Here is a 27,376-nt window from a genome sequence, read left to right as displayed (position 1 = left end):
TTACCATATGTTTCTGATTGGAGTAAAAGCAGAGAACGTAAATGACTGACAACCGACGTTCTTGCGAAGAGCGTATTTACATTATTTAGCTGAAACGACGACTATCCGCGGACTTTTTGATTTGACTTTGGCCGGAAGAAAACGGTTGGTCTATCAGAGTTTAGATTTACGTTAATTCGAGCAGAAAATATAGCTTGACGTAAAGGCTTTTACGTTACTTCTGTAAGATTTTATTAAGTTTGAACTAGTCAACAGTAGATGTCACAACAGTTGTGCGCTACGAGGTTTATACTACCGCACAACAGACGTCGCCGAAAGCAGTAGCAAACTTGGTCACAGATGATAAATGTAAGCTGTAGTGGCCCCCCATCGAGGGCGCCGTCGCAGGGATGATTTGTATGAAGATGGTACTTATTTTCTTTTAATTAAATTTAAATATCTGCCAATATGTGCATTTAAATGCGTTTAGATCTTTAGGTCGTTATTTACCTATGTCATCCGTTGCATTTGACACTTTGATTTAGTTTCTTACTACGTTCTTGTCTCTCGTAATACATTCACATGATTTTTAGTAAGTCAATATTTTCCACTTGGTGTCGCTACTATTGGATGCCAAGTGTCGTGCAGCAATAGATAACTGAATAACTGAAAAGAAACACTTTTTTAAGTATTCTGGCAACAGTAGAAAGTGTTAAAAATTTTAATGAAATAGTTTTGTGTATCTGAAACACTATAGAAGAGTATTTTCTTTGAATTATGAATATATTGTATGCATATACTCTGAAATTAATAAAGCCATTTATTAATTGGAAATAATTTATGCGTAATGAATTGCTGATAATATCGTTATGCCGATAAATGCGTATCGATTTCTGATAAGCAATCGAGCCTACACCAAACTAGTACTTTTATTGCAACCTGTCAAAGTGCACGAATGCTCAAACTTTCTTACTTTTTCAAACTTTATTATATGTTATGCATTATTTTAGACTGTCATTTCTGTTTTATTCTAGAAATCTTAGTAGACTCAAATGAGCATAGAAATGCTAAAATTGGACTCAACATTAATAATTGATTATTTCTGCGCCGATAGGTGGGTGCCAATTTTGCCTCAGCTGAACAATCGAAACATTCCGTACTTTTGTTGCAACCGATCAATTCATACTTTACTCTGCTGGTTACATTGGTTGCCTGTAAATTGCCCAGCATACTGAACACTACGAACAGTGCTGAGCATAGATTGTTTTGTTGTTGCGATGAGTGTTTATTTCGCATTGTAAAGTTAAAGACGGCGATGAAACAGTAACGTCGGGTCGAGCTTTTTCGCATAAATATTTGTATAGTGAGAAAAGAAAGTGTTCAATAGAACAGTAACGGGTCGAAAATCAAAGATTATATAAAAAAGTATTGTTAAACGCTTAAAAAATCGAAGAATTGCGCTTTTTCCAATAAATTACAAACCTTGCTCTGAGCCTTTGGGTTGTGTCTGTTAACGTAAAAAGAACAACATTTTGTTGTTGTGTGCTGCACAGTGCTGCAGTCTTTGCTGGTCGACTGACTGTGCGACTATTTTGCGAGAGCTCGGGAAATTTGTGTAAATCGATTCGAATTGGAGAAAATTGTAGAGAAAGGATTAAGTAAATAAAATCCGTGAAATTGGTTTTGAACCAAAAAAGGCGGTTTCAAAATATAAATTCAATGATTGATAGTTTGTGAAATTTCAAAGAAAAACACCCATAAAATATGAAACGAGTGAAACAGTGAAAAAGGTATGAATCAAATTGCTTATTGTGTTGTTTATGTTGTTGCTACAATTACAACGGATAGCTGCCACACTTTGCCAGCAACTTTTAATTCTCTACACCAAATGAAAAATTGCCTTCACGAAGGCAAAAAGCAAAGCTAAAGGTGAGGAAAATAGAAAAGCATAAAGTACCAGTAAAAGAAATCTAAGCTGGTCGAAAAAAGAAAAAATGTGTGTATGAATCCTAAACTGAGGAAGATCAGAAATGTTTGGCAATAGCAGCAAGAAACTGTATATGAAATGTCAAAAGCAAATAGAAGGCCAATACAATAAAATCTTGTGAAGTGTGTGAAAAACTTATGAAAAAAAGGAAATTAAATAAAATTGTTTAGTGTATCGTTTTGGTTGCTGCCTAAAAAAAAACTATATAAACAGAAATTGTGCAGTGAAATTGGTTAGAGAAACGAGCAAAAAAATAGAAGTCACAATAAAAAATATAGGAAAACTGAGAGAGAGAGAGCGCGCAAAAGCAGTTGAAAAGAGTATTTGTGCTACTGCTGCTGCTGCATGTGTGAATGTGCGTTTTGCGTTTCTTATTGGAAAACAAATGAAGAAGTCCAAAAAGTAAAAAAAACAAGAATCATATTAGAATTTCACTTTGCAACGTTTGTTCCGTTTATTTAGTATCTCTACGTGCGTCATTTTAATTATTAATGTGTTGAATATTTCTTTTATGTAACAAAAAAAAGAAAAAAACAAAAAAAAATTGGTTACTCGCCCACAACCAAAACACGCTGCGTTTACCAAATGTATATTCGCAATGTGTATGTAAATCTGCTAAATGCTTTTATTTATTTACATCTGAAGCTGTGATCCACCACAGCATCAGCGACGACGCAGACGTCATTGGCGCGCTGGCTGCCGCTCAGGGCCATTACCTATTACACAATATTCCCCGTACCCTTTATTACTTAAAAAAAGAAGTAATTTTTGATTTACGAAAATGTTTTGAGGTGTTAGTTCAAATGATTTTTCTTTCGGTCAGACTTGATGTACTATTTCAAGGGCAATGAAAAAATGTACTCGAACATTAGCGAGAACTCAGAAAACAGCTTTTCTGTTTATTTTACTTAAAGTATTAGCATTTTTGGGTTATATTAAAAAATCAGAAGAATTAAAAATTTTAAATTATTTGTATTTGTTTTCCTTTAGAATTTTGTGTTTATCTAAGCACTTGGAAATTACAGCAAATATTTATAGCTAACGCGTAAAATTATAAAAAAAGAATAATTAAAAACAAAAAAAATCAAAGAAAACGCACTCGCAGTGAAATAGTAAAAAACTCATTTGAGACGTCTTCAGCAGCGATAATGTCGACAACTTCGTCCATTGAAACGCCCACATCTCCAAGCATTCCATTGCCACCCCATCAATCAGTACAGCACCACCATCAGCATCAACACCATCCTCAACACCATCCGCATCAGCACACGACCACAGCTATTGTTGTCAGTTCTGGCGCTGGCGCTGGCTCTGGCTCTGGCTATCATCACACAAATTCGGCCAACAATTTCACTCAATTTAGTCGTCATCGCACCCATTCATCTTCGTCCTCATCGAATAATTCCTTTACGGGCGGCGTCACTGGTGTTGCCTCGATGAAATCAAGCATAACTGGAGTTAACATCAATAACGGCAATAGTAACGGTATTGGTAATAGCAACAACTACAACCCAAATAATAGCAACGACGGCAGCTGCAGTGGTAGTGGCAACAATCCCAATCAATCGACTCACTCCTTACTGACCCCGTCATCGTCGACATCCTCATCACCTTCAGTGTCGGCCTCGGCCTCCACTTCGGCTGCTGTACATAATTCACATCAATATTCACATCCGTACCAACAACCACAACAAAATCATCATCATCATCATCATCAGTATCCCCAGCCACAGCAGCAGCAGCAGCAGCAGCCGCAACAGCAACAACAACAGCAACAATACTCTTCATATTCGCAACGCGGCGTTGCAAGGCCGTCAACGTCATTCTCGACTCCTGACGGCACCGTGACCGCTGTGGCCGTCACCGCCATCTCGACTAATACGCCAGGCAGCATGAAGCGCCATCACACCGACGTATCGGTGTGTTCGTCCGGCTCTTCGTCATCTTGCTGCTCCAGTACCGGTTCGGTATCAGCAGTCGGTGTCATGGGCGCCGCTGGCTCCACAGTGAATGCTGCCATCGTTACTACACCAGCTGTGGTCAGCAGCAGCGGCGGTGCACTGATTACGCAGAAATTGAGCAGGACAATTCCATCAGATAAGGTGAGTAGGCCACAACTAATCGATAAGTAAATTTATGTGCATAGGTACATAATTACTTTGTAAGCCAAAATGAAATAATGCACAGCTCAGGTAGATTTCTAAATTCTATCATTAAAATGTGTCACATTTTAATCTGCTTTTAGGCGCACAACTGAGTGCCATTTATCGTTATTTTCGATTTTTTCCCGCTGTTGTTTTTGCTTTGCTGTTTTTACTTATGCTCTTAGTGTTTACCTTGTCCTGTTTATCGCTCAGCGCTTTTATTGATTTTTATTTCTCCTTGCAATGAGAGAATGTTTCAATGTTAACGCTGTGATATTTTAGGCGCATGAAGAAAGAAATTCAGGGCCAACAGCGCAGCGTGTATTGGCCTTCAAAAATTGATGTTAACAAGCTGAGAGGTGGTCACGGCTGTAGGTGCGTTGCAGCCATATACACATACACCTACAAATACGAGGGTGAGTGGAAGACTGTGCGTGAGCTTTATGCAAAGGTCATTTTGCACATACACACACACACACAAATGCGCTTCGGTAGCAAACATTTTAATTTGAATGTCTATAATGAACGCTGCACGCTTAACAAGGTTTCCTAAAATAATCCTTCATAAAAATGTGAAAAAATCGACAGGGATGTACCTACAAATTTATGATATAATGAGGAAACATGCAATACAATTAATATAATTCCAACGTTGTAAATCAAAAAGTGATAATGAGTTCGGAAATCGGGAACCTAAACCCCAAAAATTTTACTCTTACTATAAAACCTGAAATGCAACATTTTGAATTAAATTTTAAATTCCAAGTTTGAAAAAATCAAGCATTTATTTCTAAAATTGAAAATTTAGTAGATTTAAATTTTTTTTAGTTTTTTCCTTCAAAGTAAAACTAAAAAAATTAATTTATAAAATTAGAATATATTGTAAAATACATAAATATTCAAAAACGATGTAGAACTCAAATTTTTTTTTTATAAAGTCAAATAAAAAAATTGAATTTTCCATTAGCTAGAAAAGTTGCATTATGCAAAAAACAAAATATCGAGAAAACCTTTCAAGTTTTGAAAAATGCCAGGCCTCGCTAGTAAAAGTGAAAACATATTTTAATGTTAAATACTTCTCTTAATTTTTTACACAATATAAAATATTAGCAAGAGATTATTTATGCGTGTATATCTCGAAATTTTGATACATCCATAAAAACATTTTCCGTTCAGAGTCGGCTTGAAATTGTAGGCCCCTCCATTTGTGGAACAACATCAAGACGCACACCACAAGAAGAGCTTGGCCAAACACCTAACAGAAGTTTGCGCGCCAATTATTTATTTATTTATTTTTTAATAGGTAGGCTTAAGACAATTTTTTTGTCTTGATGTGGTGATTTGCTCTTAGGCTACAAAAATTATGCACTTATTTTTGTATATTTAATACTTACTCGTGCCGCCAAGGCTGTGAAAATTACCATTGAATTCCCATTTTCCATTAAATTTGACAGAAAATGTTAACAATGTTATGTTTAATCTCCTCTTTAAATTTCCCCTCAGAGAGGGAGAGTTATGATGCTCTGGTGAGCTCCGGTGTGCAGTGGAGTTTCGAATTGGGTTGTGAGATGTAGAAGCCGTTGAGGTTGAGCGCGCTAGATGGCGAGAGCAGCGTACATATGTCTACCAGAGTTGGGTATAGTAAGCTAAACACTGAAAAACTGAAGACTTATTGATACTGAAATTCTTATTAATACTACTAGGCGGCTGAAAGCCTCGTAGCCAGTGCTGCGTTTATGTATTTATATAATACATTTTTTTGTCATATAAATTTTAAATAAATAAATAAATAAATTCCTCTAAAAAATGAGTGATAGTGCAATATAGTGGTAGTGCAAAATGTCCAACCGTCATGTCCACAAACCGCTTAGTCCACTCCCTGTGTGTATTAGAGCCTCGGCAGGTCTTAAGGTGGCAACAGCCGTTGCACCGATTATATCTAACCGTTGTTTTTGTTGTATCAGTTCATCAATACTTGCCTGTACGGTGTAGTCACCGATCGCCATCGTATATCCCACCTGACGGTAGGCCCAAAACAGACTTCAAGAGTCATAGACATTACCTGTCTATGGCAGTTTGTGGTAATGAGATTTACTCATAAACCTCATTCGAGTTCTGAGCAATACTAGGCGACTGCAGAGGAGATATTTTCTCGTTACTCTTGTCTCTTGGTGACTCTATACGTCCACATAACACCGAGTGTCTGTATTGACGACCAGGTACTCTGCCTTGAAATACAATGCATGTAACAACTGAAGTACATGGATGCATGAGCAGTTTTGACAATTTATTTGTTTATTTATTTTGATTAATTTGTTTTTTTTAGGAAAATATAATTCGTTTTCCTACAAAAACCGTATAAATCCAAGTTTCAAACTTTTGTGCCAATTAAAAAAAAAATCTAAAAAACTTTCATAAAAACTTCAAGCTTTTTAATAAGATTTTTTAGAAAAATTTCGAGTATGCAGTTTGATAGCTCATTGAATTTTGGTATAATAAAGCGCAAGTTTGAAGCGGCGTAAATATCGAGTTTATTTTTGGCAAATTTTTTTTTCTGACGGGGTTGGGTGTTTTCTTCCATAGAAAAATATGTCGAGCATTCGCTATATGAAGAAATTGCACAAATTAAAGTTTACGGGCATGTTTCGGATAATTGTATGTTCTCTTCAGTAAATGGTAGCATAACATTTTGCAGTATGTATATTAACGTAAGTGTGCTGATCCTACAATCGCTCGAACCAACACTCCTATAGAAATAGAAGTCGCACACCATTATACTTGATCTACCATGCACCATGGCACCCCTACAGACATTTGCTTGAGCCTGAGCCACCTCTCAGGTACGTCAGGAGACATCATTTTAACTACACTGACGAGATCCAAGACAAAATACAATTACAACTACTGTACCGGACAGTGTACAGACAAACATTAAACGAAATTCAACGGGAGACCTTTACCATCTTACCAGGTTCCTAAACTCCCAACCCCTGAATGCTGTTCACGAAGTCCTATTGCAGACGAAGAGCTTCTGCTTCCTCGCGAGGCCCGCGTAACTTTGGCGCAATTGCGTTCTGGGTATTGTAGCAGGTTAGGTTAGGTTAGGTTATATTGGCGGGCCGAAGTCACGCAGAGACCATTTTGGTCTATAGCGATACCAGATCAGAGTCATATTTTGCGAAAATATGCATAACCCAAGATGCGCGTACTGTTCGTGAATTTTTGGAATCGCTCGAGCTCTAGTTCAGGGATAGATTTTAGCTTTTTAAAGCTGTTAGCACCCAGGTAGCATAGTCTAGTTTTCGAGGGAGCCGGACAGTAGCATAGAAGATGTTCCAAGGTTTCTCTTGTACCCGGCTCATTAGCAGGTTAAACTCCTACCTATTCAGAATCGACCCCGACTTACCCAATATATGTCCAGCATGTGAAGGCACACCGCACGACACTAGCGATCTCTTCACATGCCTTATCAGACCTACTCACCTAACACCCCTCTCTCTTTCTGGGTCTACCGTTTGATGAGTTAGACGAAGACGTTAGAGGACTACACAGACAGGGTTTAGTAAGCTGCTACAACAATAACAACAACCCACCATGCACTAAACCGAGTTGGTTTACTGGGACGACAGTCTTTGGCCGGCAAAACCCTGAGTTATTCTGGTACGTACAACGTGTTGCCATGGGAAAATGCATGTTTCTAGAGCCTGTCGCTGGATGAGATTGACGTTGAGGACTGGTGACTTCAATCCGCCTGACAGTATTTGATAAACTGCTACAACAACAACAACAACAACAACAACTCACTATGCTTTAACGTTTTTCAGATGAACCGAGGGCCATTTTCCGGCCTGATTGCAACTAATGGATTTTCCTGCAGGGATTATGCTTCTAAGTGCATATGCACGTTCATGTAATTGTCTATTCAGATCCGTGTTTGTTGTCACCCGTTAGCTAGTTTGTCTGTGCCAATAACTCTGCTTGACTACGCAAAGCTTAATCTCAATTACCGCTGTCAAACGAACTCTGAATTGAGTTTTGAATTGGCAACGACTTATGTGCAACCAACGTCACTCCCACGCTCCTAATCGCAGACACTCATTCATGCCCACCTTTTTACTTGAATCCCTTTTACTGCTACGCGTACACACACACACACATACATATATAGGTACCTGAAACAAAAAAGCGAAATGCTAGTGAGACGCGGAACCATAAAGTACAAACAACTCAAAAGCCACCGCAACTTCTGGCACCACAATTAACAACAACAAATTATTACTGCTTCGTCTGAACACATTGCAATGCAAAGCAGAAAAAAAAACACTATGTAAAAAATAATCTAAAAAACAAAACGGCAGTCGCAGCAACAGCAACAACAACAAAAGTAGAGTATGAAAAAGGCTGCTGCTGCTCCACTTAACTCAATACCTGCTGCTGCGCAACCCTCAAGGAATATAATCCTCGGCAGTAGTAATGTAGTCAGCAAATTGGTGCACAGGTGCGGCAGCCAGCGGGGGAGGAGTGCGCGCTTGTATTTGTGTGTGCTTATTTCACTACAGCAACAACAACATCCATAGAGCGCACGAAGGATAAGCAAGGATAAACCTCTTTTTCTACTCCGCTTTCGATGCAACGAAATGTGAAGCAATTTTTCATTGTTCACAATTCCCTTATATTTTTTTTCGTTGCTGCTTTCAAGATGCTCTGCGTGTGGAGCAAAAAGATGCCAAGGAATGTCGTTGGCAGTGCAAAAACGAAAAAAAATAAGAATAATGAATTGACGAAAGGGGAACAAACAGTGCATCAAAAATCCAGTTTGTGCGAACATTGAAGCGCAAAAAGGAGGAAAGGTGTGCAGGAGCAGGAAGAGGGTAGAGTAGAGTAGGACAAGAGCCGGTGGTGGTGGTGGTGCATGCGCTATGATGTAGACGCTGAATCCATTAAGCGCGTTTCCGCGCCTGAAATTCTACGTAAAGATAAGTGTGGGAGCAAAAGAGGAATATATGAAGACATAAAAAAACAAACACCGAGTACAAATACTTACTTAGCTCGCGCTGTGCGCAATTGAAGTTGACTTAAGCTCGCATACGAGTTCCTTTCCTTTTATGTGGGTATAAGAAGTTCCTTTATTGTGCCGGCATTGAAAGAAAAGCAGGCTCAGCTTGAAGTCTTTGAAGCAGTTAAAGTCTTGAAGGCAACTGCAAAGTGCCATTAAATTTAATTGACATCAAAAATAAATATTCCGAATTAGCCTTTTCAGATACCTTAACTCTTGGCTTAGTTATGGAAGCTGATTATCGTTTTGATGTTTTTTTCGATGCGAGATTACACAGAGGCTCTACAATGTTTTTAGAATCGATTTCATTACGCTTAACTATCAGGTTTTGAAGGATTTGTAGATAACTTTCAGTTGTGGAAATATCATAGGAAACTTCTGTCGGCGATCTTTCGCACTAAGCTTTTCATGCAGAATTAGGTCACGGTTGCCCATACTACGGTGGCGTGCATACAGTACCTGGCCATTGAATTATGACCGATGATAAAAATTACATATTTATGGCTTTGAGAGCGAATAAAAAACAAACGGTTTTAAAGCATTTAAAAAAGTTTACATATTTGTTTTTTATTAAAAGCTTCTTGACATTTTTGCATTAAAAATATTTATTTTAAACTAATACTCGTGGGTTTTCTCACAGGACACAATGCGCGAGGAATGCATGGTGTGAGACTTGGAATCACCTCGAGTCCTTTTTGCGCTGGATGTATGGAGGATGAGGTGGAATCATCTCAGCACCTTCTCCTGGGCAACCATATCAACCTAACCTAATACTCGTATTTCGTAGCTCTTCCCCTTGCTGTTAAGACGGCCGCAACTCGTTGAGGCATACTGGCTACGCACTGTGTTATCTTCATCTTAAGATTTTGGTCATTATACCACACATCTTCGATGTTTTCCTTAAGCTGTTGTAATGTGGTATTACTCCGCTAGTATACTGCCGATTTGAGGTATGTCCAGCAATTTTCGATAGGGTTAAGGCCGGTGAATTGCCAAGCCATGGCAAAACCATTATTTGCATTGAATTCAGACAATTCATGCTTATCCTGGATGGAGCTCCATTTTGCATAAAGTTGTATTCGTCTCTCGGACACTCCAGGGTTTCTAAATAATGCAGCAAAACGTGGACAGATCGCATTGTTCCCTCAACAAAATGTTGCGGACCTAGACCCTCTGAGGTTATACAAGCCGAAACCATAACACTGGGATGGTGTTTGACCCTTGGAAGCACACAATCTTCAGAATATCGTTCTCCGGCTCTTCTGCGAACAAAACTTGCTGTTTTTGTGACCGCTTCAAATCGGCATTCATCTCTGAAGATCATCTGTAAGAAGAAAAACAAAACCACAAAAAAGAGTGAATATTCACAGCTTCTTACTGCTATTTGACAAAGGAAAAAATGTTTATTTTAAACTTACTTTTTTCCAATATTCCGCGTCGAAGTCTCTGTGAAGTTGTGCCCAAAGTTTCCGTCGATTGGCTTTTCTGCTGGTCGTATGCAAAAAAAGTCCGTTTTCGTAATAGCGTCGTCGTAACGTTCTTTCCCAAATATTTACTCCAGATTCCTGATTCGCTGTTAAAATCATCCGACTTGAAGCATTTCTGTTCCAGAGAACTGTTTGGACGTTTTTACGTTCCTGCCTGGTTGAGGTGATGCGTTCTCGGCGACAGTTTTGGCGATTGTTTGAAGTTACCGCTAAAACGTTGTTGGTATTTTTCCACTTTTTGGCAACATTTACCACAGACGCCTTGGATATTTCAACGGTTCTTGCTATGTCTGCATAGCTAAGGTTCTTGGCTTTCAAAAGAATTGCAATTTGTTGCTTTTGTCCCGATGTCAAATCCGACTTTCGGCCCATTTTCTAAAAACAAAACTGGTTAAATTGAAAAAAAAGGATAATCCAGGTGACAAATTAGAGATATGTAAATTTAGCACTTACTGTTGTTATATTTTAGATATATGAATATTCACTATTCAATTCTTTCACTTTTCAGACGATCTCAATTCGTTTTTTTATACTCTTCACACAAGATCGCATTAATTCGCACTGGCACTTACACACTTAACTTTTTACTTATAAGCAAAATAACTGATAATTTTCTAATCGTCGCAGGCCAATTGACCGGAAATTCTTAAAAACATATAAGAACAGGTTAAAACCCCCTTAATACCCTTTTTTATTTGGAAAAGCCCAAATTAGATTGAAAATATTACCTGATAGTTGAAGCTTTCAGAGAAAAAGCCATCGGTCATAATTCAATGACCAGGCACTGTATATCGGTTCTTAAATTAAAATTAATTTTTGATCTTAAAATGTTGATTGGACTTTATTTTAGAGGTTTGTTTAAAATGCTGGGCCATCGTAATAATGTCGAACAATCGTTTTATTTTGTTTAATATATTTCTTTATACCTTAAAAAAGCTATTATACCTTAGTCAAAGCATTAAAATGGTGAAAAATGTATAAATATTTCGATTGCCAATTTCGACGCAAATTCTGATGCGCCCCGTGCCGTACCGAATTTTTCTCGAAACTACATTTTTCATGTCGGCCGAAATAATAACTTGAAAATACAATAATTTGGTTGAAAAATTGAAAATTTAAACTGTATATTCACAAATTTTTATAATATACCTATTCTGCATGGAAGCGCGAATGGATTTTTTCGATATGTTGTTGTTTCGATACAAGGCGCATTTATTGGAAGTGGTGGCACTAAACCAAGAACAATGTTTTGTACGTTTGATTGTCACGGCAAAGTATTGGCGAAGTAGAAAATAAAAAATTAATTCGTCTTGTTTTATTCTGTTCTCACAGCCACATGGACACGACGGACGAAAAAAAAAAACAAATCAGCTGATTTATCAATACCACCTTTAATAGATTCGCCTTGGTCGATAATTAATTTGATTTATAAAAATGATTTTTGATGTTTTAAAAAAGAAAAGAAGTATTTATTAAAAAAAAACTTACTCTACTTCTACAGTTATTCACATGCCTAATTAAAAGAAAATTGCTTTTTCAGCGCAAATTAAAAATTGCAGATGTATGTAGCTGGTGCGGCCGCTTGCCCTAAAAAACCGTCGTCGGACTAAAGTTTTGTTTTTGTAAAATTTATGATATGCACAATAAAGAACTTTTTTCAGACTTTTTATAATTTCATTGTTCTGCTGAAAACACTCCAAAATGATATGATCATATTTTTCACCAATTTTTTTTTTCAATTTTTGAATTTTATTTTTTTTATCTTTTGAATTTTTTTTCATTATTTTTTTTGGATTTTTTTTTATTATTATTATTTTTGAAAATTATTTTTTATTTCTTAAATATTTTTTTATTTTTTTTTAATTATGTTTTATTTATTAATTTTTTTTATTATTATTATAATTTTTATTTTAGTTTAGACCCGCTAGACCTGGCCTGGCTCTAAAAAACTTTTTTTTAGAATTTTTATATATTTCCTTGTTCTGCTGAAAACACTCCAAAATGTGATCATTTTTTGTTTTTGTATTTATTTTTTTAATATTTTTGAAAACTATTTTTTATTTAAAATTTTTTATTTTTTTATTATTTTTATTTTATTTGAGAGCCACTAGACCTGGCCTGGCTCTAAAATTCTTCGTCGGACACATTTTTTTGACATGCATAATAAAGAACTTTTTTCAGATTTTTTATATATTTCATTGTTTTGCTGAAAACATCCCAAAATATGATAATATTTTTCATAGCAAAACCATCAAAAAAAAATTTTTTTTTTAATTTTTTATTATTTTTTTAATATATTTTATTATTTTTTAAATATTTTTTACTATTTTTTTATGTGTTTTAGTTTTTTTTAATTTTTTGTTTGTTTTCTCTTTATAGTATTTAATTTTTTTTATATTGTTTTTTCTTTATAGTATTTAATTTTTTTTCTATTTTTTATTTATTTTTTATTTTTGTATTTTATTATTTTATTTTATTTTTTTATTTAATTTTTTTATTTTATTTTTTTACAAATAACGCTTTCCCCTGGTTGAGCATCAGGTTAACATCAACCTGAAATAATTTCGGTTTTTACCATTTTCATTTTTATGCTTTATAACATCCATATAATAATCGCCGTACATTTTTGAGCAATGCTGCAGTTCTCAGCTGGATATAAAACTGTGGCGTTCCGGTGTTGTAGCAACGATTATTCTGGGAACGCGAATTCCTATTCGTATCATATTTGAATTCGGATTCGTATTCGTTTTTGTATTCGTATTTGCGTATGAAACAACAATCATTCGTATGGCTATTGCTTTACGTGATACTGTAAAGTTACAGCGCAGCGGCCTAACAGCCAGACCTTTAACAGTCAGACCGTAACAGCCCGACGTTTAACACTGTGCCCCCTATCAGGCTGTTGATACTTGACAGATTTCCACCTATGCTAAATTTTGTTCTTACCGAAACTAAAGAAATTAATACTAAATTTTGTAAGTAAATTTGTAACGTATAATAATTGTCCTATGTGTATTAAAAGTCAACATTTTTAATATTAATAAGGCTCGAAAATAAATTTGGGAAAATATTAAAAAACAAAATGTTAATTTACTTAAATTCCCTAATATTTTTTATATATCTAATTTTTTTAAATTGACTATTGCTCGTCCTCGTTTTAGTAAACGTTAACTGTGGTTTGTTATTGCGATTATACCAAGTTAATAACTGAAAATCTTGAGATGCGTGGGAATATAACAGTTCTGTGCATAATTTATTAGCCAATTATTTATTACTAGATGTGTATCATACAAGTATGTTTTACATGCAGTCTGTGTGTTGTAATCTTCATATTTATTTTGTTTTTTTTTGGTGGGTGAGGTAGGATTCAAAGTGTCCGTTGTGTTGAGTGGTGTGGCCAGTAGAACTCTTCCCAGGACTACTTTCTGCTTTACTTCGGGAGTTGTAATTTTCACGTCAACATATCATATTTTGAGCAGCTGCAAATGCACTACAAAAACTCCAGAATCTTTTGATATTACAAATTCGCAAGAGGTTATTATCATATATTAGCTCACTTGCTAAATCTTTATCCTTAAATACCTATAACACAAATTTAAATTCGGTATAAATAATACCTGAACGCAAACGCATTAATACTAAAAATATATAAAAAAAAACTACTCAGGAGGTCAACGCTTGCTGTTGCTGCTATATTTCCTGTGGCTGTGGCTGCATTCGACTTTTAAGTTTTTGAACTTACAAAAAGTATTGAGTGTATGCAAGCACATACATATTGCATATATTTACAATAACAAAAAATTCCTAAAGCGTCTTGCATTTTTGGTTGATTTTAGCTTTTGTTTTGTGTTAACCAAAAGTGGAAACTGGTTTGGCTGGTTTATGGCGGATAATTTTTACGCCACACTTGGCCGTACCGACCAACAAAACAAAACTCTTCTTCACTCACACAGCATCGGCAGCTAATTGTAGTGAATGCATAATGTATCTGGTCTGTGGCATTGTCGGCTTATAACCATGCATACGTACATATGTATGCACATAACATACATACCTCTGTACATACAAGTGTGTATGCGTGCGTTTATTTGCTCTGTAGGCAGACATCAGGTTATCTAACTTTATTATCTGAATTTATTTGGCGCTACTTTGTTTTTGCACATTTACTCGTAATGCTTTTGCTGTGCATTCATGCATTTGCATAAGTATAATTCGTAGTGCCTTTCTCAAAACCAAAGGCATACATAAACAAATACATTACATACTTGCAGAAAGTATGTGAGCGTTTATGGGCAAAACAACAAAAAAAATAAAAGGAAAAAAGCAGTGATGAATAAATGTGAAACGCAAATGCATCTCTATCTGACGCCACTTCTATTATTTGATGTTTGAAAATATTTGAATTTCAATACATATACGATTTTATTGTCAAGGACTAAAAATTACATGCAGAAGAAAAAATAATAATAAATAAAATAAATAATAAAAAATACAAATGATATGAAATAAAAAAAACTTAAAATAAAAAAAAGAAATAAATAAATAATATAAAATAAAAAAAAATAATAAACAAATTAAAATACGAAAAATTAAAAATATATGATAAAAAATAAAAAAATTAAAATTAAAAAATATTAAATAAAACGAAATCAAATTAAAACGTATAAGAAAAAATTAAGATTAAAAAATAAAAAATAAGAAATAGAAAATAAAAAATAAAAAAATAAAAAATATAAAATAAAAATGAAAAAAAAAATAAAAAAAAATAAAAAATATGAAATATAAAGTAAAAGAACTAAAAATTAAAAAATATAAAATAAAAAGAAAAAAATAAACAAATTAAAACATATAAAAAAAAAATTAAAATTAAAAAATATGAAATAATATATAAAATAAGAAATATAAACTAAAAAATAAATATTTGCACAAACGAATGCTAACATGAAAATAGTACAACCGTTTCCAATTCCATTATTCATTTTTCCATCTATCGTTATCAATTGACACAACAATTGGTTTTGCAAAGCCTTCACGAAATTCATCCTGTAAGGGTCAACGGCCATGTTAGAACTCATTGTACCAGCTACTAACGGCAGTCATAACTGGCTTTTGGTCTGTGGGAGAACAAGCAGCCAAAATGGGCATACCTCACAACGCATACTGTCCTAGTTGTAAACAACCATTTCCTCTGCGAATGCCCTGCTCTATGGAAGGACAGAATATTAACCCTGGGTAAACCTCTGTTCGACAGTCTGGAACATTGGTGCCAGCTTCGTCTTTGAAGAAATATGGGCGATGATTCCTCCAACTCGTTGTTTTCAAGCGGTGAAGCGCCTTATTTTGAAAGCGTTATATCATCTCAACATTACTTTTCGCTGTGTATCTCCACAGCTGGACGCAATAGGTCCATGTTGGTTTAAGAACCGAGATTGAAAATTAAGAGTTGGTTTTCGACACTCGGCTTTGAGTTTCTGCCTGTCCATGCTTTATTCGAAAACACCGATCATTCATATAGGCTTCTAGTACGTCTGTAAACTTCATCGAAAATATATATTATTTTAAGTTTGTAGATTAGACCCTTGCGCAAGACTTTGTCGAACGCCTTTGCGATATGGAGAAAAATGGCGGAGCAGATGCATAGTTAATGCAATATCCGATAAGCCGATACGTTAATGGAAATTGTCGTCGCTTGAAATTCAGCCGTACTGGTTTGTCTTCTTCATAGTGACTTATATGATACTATTACAACTTAAAAAAAAATTGTCTGGTGATGTTACATATCTCAAGTAAAGCCAAAGATCCTGTTTTGTTTGTACTTTTAAACTGCAAAATCTGTCGTACTGGTGCTATGCGAAAAAGTGTAGTCTGGTTGTTGGTTCTGAAGGTCAATGAAAATTTGGCCATCAAAAACTACTAAACTTATTTATCAACGTAAATTTTATGAGAAAAAAAGTGCAAATTTTCTATGTATTTTTGTTTCCACATACATTTTTTTGCTGATCTCTGAAATGTTTTTTCAAATTTTCCATGAATTTTGCTTCCAATTTTTTTTTTTTGCTGATCTCTGCAATCTTTGTGCACGCCTAAATAATTTCATTTATCTGCCGTTTAATCGAACACTTGTTTCCGTCGGCGGGTGTATGTATATGTGTTTGTAGGCGTACATATGTTTAGCGGCACAAATGAGAGCGAGTGCAGTCAGTCACCTGCAATTGAACCAGATAATTGCCTTGAGGGCTTATCAATTTACAGTTTGATAAGTTTAGCGATAACAAAGCAATAACACAACGACGCGACATTTTCTCAGCCGTTTCGCAGTAATTTGTGTGATGAGAAATGAACGAGGGCGATAAGTAACTGTGTATGTAACCGCTACTATTTGATTATTTGTAAAATACGACGAGTGAATAGTGAATAGTTGGGAAATTGGCTGGTGATGGGCGCAGCTGCTGTCACAATCTCTACTTGACTCACACTTGACTTTATGACGGACTCAAGTGACTCACATAACTTTCATTTTCAATGTATTCTCATTCAATGTATGCGCCCCAACGAAGTGGGTAGAAGATAGCGAAGCGACGACGCACCCAATGCGAAGCCATGGAAAGTGACGGCGCTGTGATGATATTTGGCCGAGCTCTCAACCAACGCCTTGCGGCTAACCGAGGTCGTTGAAACAGTATTTGATTTTTTTTTTCTTTAATTCCTTTCTTGGTTTTTTTTTGTTTTGCACACAGTGGATATCCATTTAGTCTATTATGTCAACAAAAAGTCATAAAGTCAACTCGTTGTCTTATTTCTCGTAATTCGCGCTTATCGCGATTGATTGCTACAAATTCAACATTCGACTGTTGACTTGCGTGTGCGATAAGGCGCTAAACATTCGCTTACAATTTCATGTAATATACATTTTGTATGTGTGTATGTGTGTATGTTTGTATGTTTATATATATTTTTATGTATTGGAAATGCCAATCACTGGCAATGCCACAAAGTTGCAAAGTCAATGTGTTGATATGCTCTGTACTTACTCTTTAGCGGCGAGTTTATTATTTAAATTTCCTGTCTTCGCCTGTAAACTCTACCATCAGTGCGTTGGGCGTCCAATGTCTGTGGACAAGTGCACATAAAAATAATTTTATTCGTGGCATGTTATTGAGTGTCTTATCGCTGGCGCCCCTTGTAAATTCATATTAGTACTTATAAACCTATTAAACATAGATCCATTTGTATGTGTGTGTGTGTCGGTGTGTGTGTGTGTGTGTGTGTGTCTGTGTGTATATATGTGTGTGTGTGTAAGCTCGAATACATACACACATTTATGCATACATTGGTACAACGTATTGATATTCGAATTCATGGAATGGTCAGGGTTATTGGTAGAGAAAAGTATTTGCTTAAGTCGCATGCATTGTTGGCTTCATGGATTCTTTGCCTTTTTTCCTGTTTGATAACATTGGATTTTCAAGTATACAATTTCAGTTGCGTATAACTCGAGTGCGTTGCAAAGTTTTTGGATAATAGAGTGTTTACATTTGGCTTCAGATAAGAAATCAGTTGGATGTGCATATATGCGCATGATTAATATTATGTGACTGCTACAGGGTGGTCCAAATATATTTTTCCTCTTTTAAAATATAGCTATAGAAAAATTTTCCATCCAACTGGAACGGATAAGTTGCTTTTTTTTTGTTTTAATTGGCGCGTACATCCTGTTTTGGATGCTTGGCCGAGCTCCTCCTCCTATTAGTGTGTGCGTCTTGATGTTGTTCCACAAATGGAGGGACCTTCAGTTACAAGCCGGGCGGGAAATATTTTTTATGAGGAGCTTTTCCATAGCAGAAATACTCTCGGAGGTTTGCCATCGCCTGTCGAGGAGCGACAGCTATTAGAAAAAACATTTTCTTCATTTTGGTGTTTCACCGAGATTCGAACCTACGTTCTCTCTCAATTCCGAATAGTAGTCACGCACCAACCTACTCGGCTACGGCGGCCGCCGTGGATAAGTTGCTTAAGGTTCACAAAAAACGGTGGTCAAAAAGTAGATGAAATTTTAAATAAACTAAAAATTCGGGGGGAAAACTCGGGCCGGCCCAAGTGTTACGCGGCAACGCGTGGTAAGCAGATCAGAATAATATAAACTACTTTGTAAAAGCATGAGCCTCGGGACGAACTTGTTGACGTACGGATAGAAACGACCCAGGCTCGTGATGTTTATGTTTGATCCGAATATCTGTACACGACCTCTGTTCGTGATATTTACGTTTGGCCCGACGATCTATTCACGAGCCTAGCTCGTCATATTCATGTTTGGACCAAAATTTTCATCATGAGTCAGACTCGTTAAAGCACGGCAAGGGGTTAAAGAAGCCGCTCACTTTGCTGCTCACATGTGGAATAACTGTCACGGAGGTTGGTATCTACTCCGACTGCCAAGCGGCAATCAAATCCCTGGGTTCGATGATGATGCACTCGAAACTGGTTGGGGAATGCCTGACTTCACTTTCGATCGCATCCGAATTCTTCGATATAAGGGTATCTTGGTTCGCGGTACCTGGTCATAGCGACATTTCGGCAAACTGCGAGGTAGATGAGCTGGCCAGACAGGGGACCTGGGAGGTAGTTACCGCGCGAAACGAGAGGATTGGGATCCCGTTGACTGCCTGTGGTCTGCTCCTGGAGAAGTGGGCTTCGCGTCAACTCAGCGAACGCTGCGTAAGTACACGAACTTGTAAGGTAGCGTAGCCTTTCTGGCCACGAGTGGATCGGAGGCGCTCGAGGGAGCTCCTGAGATTAACAAAATCACAGTTCTCGAATTTCGTGGGTGCCCTTACAGCATATTGGGCGTTCTTACAGCACATTGGCTGCGAGGTATACATACATGCTGTGCGACTCGGCATTATTTCGCGTCCTTTTTGCGTCAGTCCTATGTAGGATGAGTTGGAATCATCTCAGCACTTTCTCCTTCACTGCGCTGCTTTTGTAGGGCTAATATTTAAGTATCTTGGCTCTCATCTCTTTGCTACGCCTGCTGAAGCGACTAACGCCACCGTAAATCAGTCATTATTCGGATGCCTTCACCAAATACATACCCTTTCAAGGAAATCGGAAATTTGTTGTTCAAAAATCGGCCAATTGACAAATAGAGATCGCGCTAAGATTGTTTACATTTCCTTGGTCCATGCCAAATAATTTTGAAATATATTTTGTGATTGGAAAATTAAAATTTCGTTCGAAAATCGTTGATTAACTATTGAAGACCCCGCTGATACTGTAAACATTTCTTTTGGACTCATCATCATCTGTATAGCACTCAGCTCGGCGTGAGCCTTAGCTTCCTCCACAATTTGTCTTCATGCATCTCGGTTCATAGCCTAACTACGGTAGTTGGTCGTTCCTATACTTCTTAGAGCATCCTCAAAGTCGTCTAACCAACTTTTCCGCGGTGGCTGTCTTCGGTTTTCACCATATATGCGTACATCCAAAATTTTGCGAGGTATTCGTTCATCTGGCATTCTGCAAACGTGTCCTAGCCATCGGATGCTGCTGTTGTACCATTCGTTCTACTAAGAAGCAGTCTTAGATATTTTATTTGGACTATAAGAAAGTATTTTGAAAAGTGTTTTGTGCCTGAAAAGATTGAAAACTCGAAAACCAATGCACCAGCTCTCACATGCACTGGTTCTTCGAGACCATTTCCCTAAGATTTCTACAAGTCACTGCTTATTATAAGCCTTTTTAAAGCTCAGCTTTCAACTGCCAGTGAGTTTTTTCTTTATTAATAATATTAACTTTATTATACCGAAGGTCGGTTCTAACCTAGTTTCCTGTGATGCTATACAAAAGGCTTCAAAGATCGCTGCACAAAAAAAATGGCTTTACAACTCCTTAGTTAGGTCAAAGTAGAAGAATATGCATCAAAAGTTTGAAACTTAACTTATTCTACGCATTCCCAGAGAAACATAAGAGTGCAGCGTAGTTGCATACGCTTCGCTCTTCGGAACTTTTATCGGACAATCTCTTCTTGTAGAACTTTTACAGTCCTATGGCTCCCGGTGTAGGCTAATGGATTTAAGGCCACTTGCTTCCAGTCGCACTACACAGTTCGTAACATAATATTTATCTAAGACATCATCTGTGATCTTTTCAATGATTCTGTTCTTCTAGAGCAGATAATTTTTTAATATTCCTCATTCCAGGGCACTGCATTTTCATTATAGATTTTATGCCAAATTGGCTAAATCAACTCATTATAATTTTGCGTTCATTACAAGAGGTTTTAATGAGATGAGCAGCATTCGTAAAAGTATCGATGTAGACCTCGCGTCTCCCAGATCTATTTGCTTCCTCATGGCTTATGCCTTATTACCAATAGCTTGTATGTACAAGGTGGCGCAAAATTAATCACCCTATCGGAAGATTTCTAATTTTTTCAATGCTAATTATATTTGGCACATGTGAACTAGACAGCTTTTTTTATTTACGAGATGTGTTCAAAAAGTATCGCGAATTTTGTGTTTTTTCAAAAATTATTTATTTATTCATTAATATCTATTTTGTCGCCTTCAAAAGAAATCCCCATGAGATATTATGCACTTGTACCAACGTTTTTTTCCAATCTTCGAAGCACTTCAAAACATACTTTTTTTTAACTCGTTCAGCTCTTCCTTCGATGCCGTCTTTATCTCGTCATTCGTAGCGTAGCGTCGTCCTTTCATGGGCCTCTTCAGTTTCGGGAACAAGAAAAAGTCACAGGGCGCCAGATCTGCGAAATACAGTGGCTGTGGGACATCATTAGTGTGCTGTTTTTGGCCAAAAAGTCGCGCACAAGCAACGATGTGTGAGCAGGAGCGTTATCGTGATGCAAGAGCCAATTTTTGTTCTTCCACAAATCCTGGCGTTTCGGGCGGATTGCTTCGCGCAAAATTGTGCATAACTTGCAGGTAATATTTCTTATTGACTGTTTTACCCTGTGGCAAGAACTTATGATGAACAACGCCTCTGCAATCGAAGAAAGCGGTAAGCAAAACTTTTACATTCGACCGAACTTGGCGCGCTTTTTTCGGCAGCTTCCATTGAGATGATTGAGCTGGAGCTTTGGTTTCCACGTCATAACTATAAACCCACGATTCGTAACCAGTTATGACCCTCTGCAGCAAATTTGGGTCATCGCGTCGTCGGACAGAGTCCAACATCTCATTAGCAATGTTCATGCGATGCTGCTTTTGGTCGAAATTGAGCAGTTTTGGTACGAATTTTGCGGCGACCCGTCTCATGCCCAAATCATTGAAAAAAATCGAATGGCTTGAGCCAATCGAAAGGTCTAGGTCGTCAGCAACTTCTCTAACGGTGATTCGACGATAGGCCAATACCATTTTCTTTACTTCCTAAATTTTTTCGTCTGTTGTTGAAGTGCTCGGGCGTCCGGGACGCTTTTCGTCGTTCACATCTTCTCGGTCTTCTGAGAACATTTTGCACCACCGATAAACGTTGCTTTGGTCCAAATTAGCTTCTCCGTATAACACCGCATGGAGTCAACATTCGGAATGCATCCGCGCACTTAATATCGTTGTTCGTACAAAATTTGATACAGGTTCTTTGATCCATCTTTTTGAATAGGTAAAAATCGAAGACGAGCCGAAACTCGTGCAAGCAAAGCAGCTGTCAACAATTAACTGAACATTCAAAATCGCCGAACTCGTCGGCAGGAGTACCAACATATTTACTATACAAAATCCATACTATCACTTGAATAAGAAATTTTGTTTGGATAACAAAAAAAGTGGATTTTCGTCACACAGAAAAAAGATTTTACTAGGAGGAGATTATAAAAATACAAATGAAATAAAATAAACGACTAAAGCAACAAAAAAAGTAAACTGCGAGTGTAATCAACTGGTTGTCACATAGAAACAGTATTGCCAACTTAAAAGTCAAACTTCCAAAGCTCACTTTATTATAGGCAATTTCGTTTTTAGTAAATTTGTTCCGTCAATTTATGAAACTTGCACATTTTTCAGATTTCATTCAACTGATGGAAGTATTGTATGAGCCCATGTATGTGTGTATGTAAGTATGTATGTATGTATGTATGTATGTATGTATGCACGTCTGCATAAACGTACAATTTGGGGGTTGATGGCTGCTGGTTACCAATTCAATGTCGAAAGCCAAGAATTTAATGCCTACCATTCAGCCTATTTTTTACCTGCAGTTATCATCACTCATTCATTCACGCAATGCTGAGCGGTACATCAATCAAAAAGTTTTGTAGCATCTTTTCGAAATTAAATTAAAAAGTTTTAGAGCTCGTAAAATAATTATTAATGTTTTTGCCACGTTTATAACTTTTTGTTGCACACAAACATTCACAGATAAAACACGCGTACATACATACGTACATACATACATACGTAAATACATACATACATACATACATAGATAAATTCATACATACATAGATATGCATGCACTAACAAATCAAAACACCTTCATAGACGGACTGTTCCTGTTAAAGTGAAACGGTACAATGAAAACTCAAACTTGTGAGGTGGGGAGGGTGCTACGCATACATAGTAAATATACACTTACAATTGAAAAATATTTTGTATGCGTCTGCTACGCACTTAAGGATCAAAGACTGCCAGCTATAGACAATTTTTATTGGGGTTCGCTTGACCGAAAGTTGTTTTCAGATTTTTATTTCAGTTTAAGAAAGTGAAGAGTACCTTTTTAGTATTTTAATCAAAATTAAATTTTTTCCATAAAATGCCAATGTTTCGTATTTTGTTTATTTACTTCTGAATAATTAAAATTTCCCTATTTTTATATGAGGTAGCGCAAAATTATTCACCTTAGCGAAATATTTATAATGTTTTCCATATGGCGTCGTATGTAAATCAAATATTTTCTACAAGAACCAATTTGTTTTTACAAAAATAATTTTCTATTTTTAAATTTAATTTTTAAAAAGCTAATTTGTTTTTATAAAATAATGTTTCTTAATTTTTTTTTGCATATAATTCGATTTTAGTATAAACAATTTTTTTTTATTAAATATTTTTCACAAGAGCCAATTTATTTTTACAAAAATATTTTTCTTTTTTTAAATTTAATTTTAAAAAATTTTTTAAATTTAGTTTTTAAAAAATCGATTTTAATGCAAACAAAATTTTTTTATTAAATATTTTTCCCAAAAGCAAATTTATTTGCATGAAAATATTTTTTTTTATGAAGAACTGGATTTTAGTACAAAACAATTTTTTATTATTATATTAAATATTTTTCACAAAAGCTTTTTATTTAATTAAAAATATTATATTTTATAAAACTTGATTTTAGTTCGAACAAATTTTTTTATTAAATGTTTTTCATAAAAACTAATTTATTTTTATAAAAATATTCGATTTTAGCAGAAACAAATTTTTTTTATTAAATATTTTTCACAAAAGCTGATTTATTTTCATAAAATAATGTTTTATTTTCATAAAATAATTTTGTTTTTTAATTTTTATATAAATAAATCGAACAAACAATTTTTTTTCTTACATGTTTTTCATGAAAGTTAAGTTATTTTTATAAAAATATTTTTTTATAAAAAATTTCATTTGCTTGCCCTAACTTTTTTTTTATTAAATATTCTTCATAAAAGCTAATTATTTTGTTTAAAATATTATATTTTACAAAAAAATTGATTTGATTTTACATTTTTTTGGAAAATGTTTTTCATAAAAGGTAATTTATGTTTATAAAAATATTTTGTATATAATAAAAACTCGATTTTAGCACAAACACATTTTTTATTAAATATTTTTCACAAAAGTTAATTTATTTTTATAAAAAATTCCATTTTAGTAAAAACAAATTTTTTTATTATTATTTTTCACAAAAGTTAATTATTTTATAAAAATATTGCTTTTTTATAAAAAATTCGATTTTAGCACAAACAAATTTATTTTTTTTTTAATATTTTTCACAAGGGCTTTTTTATTTTTAAAAAAATATTTTTTTATAAAAAATTCGATTTTAGTAAAAAAATTTTGCATAAACACATTTTTTTATTAAATATTTTTCACAAAAGTTAATTTATTTTTATAAAAAAATTCGATTTTAGTAAAAACAAATTTTTTTATTATTATTTTTCACAAAAGTTAATTATTTTATAAAAATATTGGTTTTTTTATAAAAAAATCGATTTTAGTAAAAATAAATTTTTGTATTAAATGTTTTTCACGAAAGCTGATTTATTTTTATAAAACATCCTTTTTTTATTAAATATTTTTCCCAAAAGCTAATTTAATTTATTTATATGAAAAATTCGATTTTAGTACAAAGAAATTTGTTTTTATTTAATGTTTTTCATAAAAGTTAATTTATTTTTATGAAAAATTCGAGTGTAATTAAAAAATTGAGTTTACCTAATTTTTAGTTTACCTAATGGCTTCCATAAAAGCAAATTTATTTTTATAAAAAGGCTTTTTTTTTTAAATTCGATTTTAGAACAAACAATATTTATTTTATAATATTTTTCACAAAGGCTTTTTATTTTTATAAAAATATTTTTTTATAAAAAAATCGATTTTAGTAAAAAAATCCAGTTTACCTTATTTTTAGAAGAATTAATTCTATTTAGTTACATTTAAATTATCCCAATCAGCAAAATTTTTTAGAAGATGTGAAATAATAGTTTTTTTATTAAATATTGTTCACAAAAGTTAATTTATTTTTATAAACATATGTATTTTTTTCCGCTTCAGTTCTTGCACCGGCTGTGTTTTATAAGCCAAGCTCCTTCCCTAAAATAAAGACCAACAAGTTGAGAACGACGACGATTCAAAATTTCACCGGCTCTTCTTCAACACTTCGCTCTATGAACTACACGAACAGATTTATTTATTTTTTTTTTTTCAAAGTAAATTTCCACAATTTGGAAGCTTTGTTCTAGGTTTAAACGATTCATGATGACTTGCCAAACCGTACTGTCCAGGAATGTCAACACAGTTTTCCTTTCTCAGCTGTCAAGTCATAGTTATCGAGTAGTTCTCATGCAGCTAAAACACCCGTTATTATAAAGTTTAAGTGCCAAGTTGTAAGAGAATCCCGTAGATTTTTTAAATATGTAAGTATAAAATTTTTTCCTTGTCGCTGGGTATTTATAAAAAATTATTAAAATGCTTACTGTATACCGAAAATGGTGCACGCGGCCTAGAAATCACACCTCCTCATAATCGGCATAGCAGAGAATGGGTTAAGAGAAAATTTCTAACACTAATAAACACTCCTTCATGGTGGACGTCACTAAATCAATGTTTCTGCATAATTTGCAGCCGCCAACTACTTTAATAAATTAATTCATAAATCTGTTGAGAATTGACACCTCGGATTTGCCTGTGAATATAATAAACAAAAATGAATTACTACACTATTTACAGCCGCTGCGTACTTGAAAAAAAAAACTTGTCTCTCTTACCAACTTTGTAATTCAGTGACCTGTCACTGATCCCGGTTTATTTAATGAAAGTCATAATCTTCCAATGCAATTATTGTAGATATGCGCTAATACTCGCTGCGTATTTCTCGCTTACTTTTCTTTGGCATCACCTTTCTTTCTATGTTAATTTTCTTCAGCTGCAGTTAGCAGCGCATTTTTATGTTAATGGCTTTCAACTGTTTTTTTATTGCTGCTTATCTAGTCATTGTTCATTGTGTTATTGGTGGCATTCGTTCCTTATTCATGCTTTGTTTTTTTTTTTTTTCAAATGCTTTACGAGTATTTTTTTTTTTTGCTTTTGTATTACACCAGTTACCAATGCCAGTCATCAGCGGTTGTGTGCATTGTAGCGCTGTGCGTGTCGATTATGTTAACTAAATGTACGTTTGTGTGTGTATGCATGGATGAAAGTAGTAGAAATCCGTTAACTTTATTATTTAACAGACATTATGTACCTGCCGCCCCGCTACGCTAATGGCTGCAGACGCTCATTACTTTAATTCCATTTTACATGGCAAAGCCTCAGCATATTTTCTATTTTACTCCATAAGTTTTTTTGATTTGATTTGTGTATGAAAAAGTTCTCTCTTACCTTAACAAATAACATAATTGCTAAACACACTTACTAATGACATATCTCATGTAATAAAGAAATTTTGATTTACGTGTCGGTTCCGCAGGGTGGACAAAGTTATTTTTTAATAATAACAAAGTGCGACAAAACGGCATGAAAAAAGATCAAAATGTTAGACACAAATTAGTGATGTACTCGTTCGCTTACTAACATTTTTCGGGGAATAATTTTGTGGAACATTTTAACCCTCCATCAACACTACAAACTTATTACTTTATAGATTTTAAAAAATAAGGATCAAAATGACCCACGCGTGGAAGAAATATTCTGTTAAAATGTTCCACTAAAATATGCGCCATTAAGGTTTATTATACACGCTTAAAGACAATATTAGTGATAAATGAAGTTTTATATGAAAAAAATAAAATACAATCTAAAGAAAATTGTGACGTTCGAAGACAAAGCGGCAAGTGGTCTAATCTTCTACAAATTTTCCACTCTCATAATTCAGGGACCTTCTAAGTCTAATATTGTCTTGAATGTGGCATACTGGCTAATTGAGAAAAAGTGGCGGGGTAGCAATATTGGAATTTGTAATGGCAGTCAAGTCAAGCTGTACTGAAAGCCATTGCTAACCCACGCTGATCTTCAAAGTTAGT

The 27,376-nt window shown here is 34.9% G+C and overlaps 1 protein-coding gene across 4 annotated transcripts in view; it reads left to right on the top strand.

Annotated features, from left to right (window-relative positions):
• The first annotated feature begins 1,186 nt into the window (after nt 1-1,186).
• Nucleotides 1,187-27,376, top strand: part of LOC128857249 (myb-like protein AA) — a 74,709-nt gene continuing 48,519 nt past the window's right edge. The window contains exons 1-3 of one of the 4 annotated variants that reach the window (XM_054092909.1): nt 1,187-1,769; nt 2,957-4,068; nt 4,393-4,613. In XM_054092909.1, the coding sequence (XP_053948884.1) occupies nt 3,115-4,068; nt 4,393-4,452 (1,014 nt within the window). In that variant the 5' untranslated portion in view covers nt 1,187-1,769; nt 2,957-3,114 and the 3' untranslated portion in view covers nt 4,453-4,613. Of the gene's footprint in view, nt 2,369-2,956; nt 4,069-4,392; nt 4,614-27,376 lie in introns of those variants that run through there. The other 3 variants (XM_054092908.1, XM_054092907.1, XM_054092911.1) reach the window with 3 other exon arrangements.

The sequence above is a fragment of the Anastrepha ludens genome, chromosome 3, assembly GCF_028408465.1.
Source record: "Anastrepha ludens isolate Willacy chromosome 3, idAnaLude1.1, whole genome shotgun sequence".
NCBI classification, from domain to species: Eukaryota; Metazoa; Arthropoda; class Insecta; order Diptera; family Tephritidae; genus Anastrepha; species Anastrepha ludens.
Note: the sequence above shows the minus strand (reverse complement) of the source record. Positions and strands in the feature narration are given on the sequence as shown.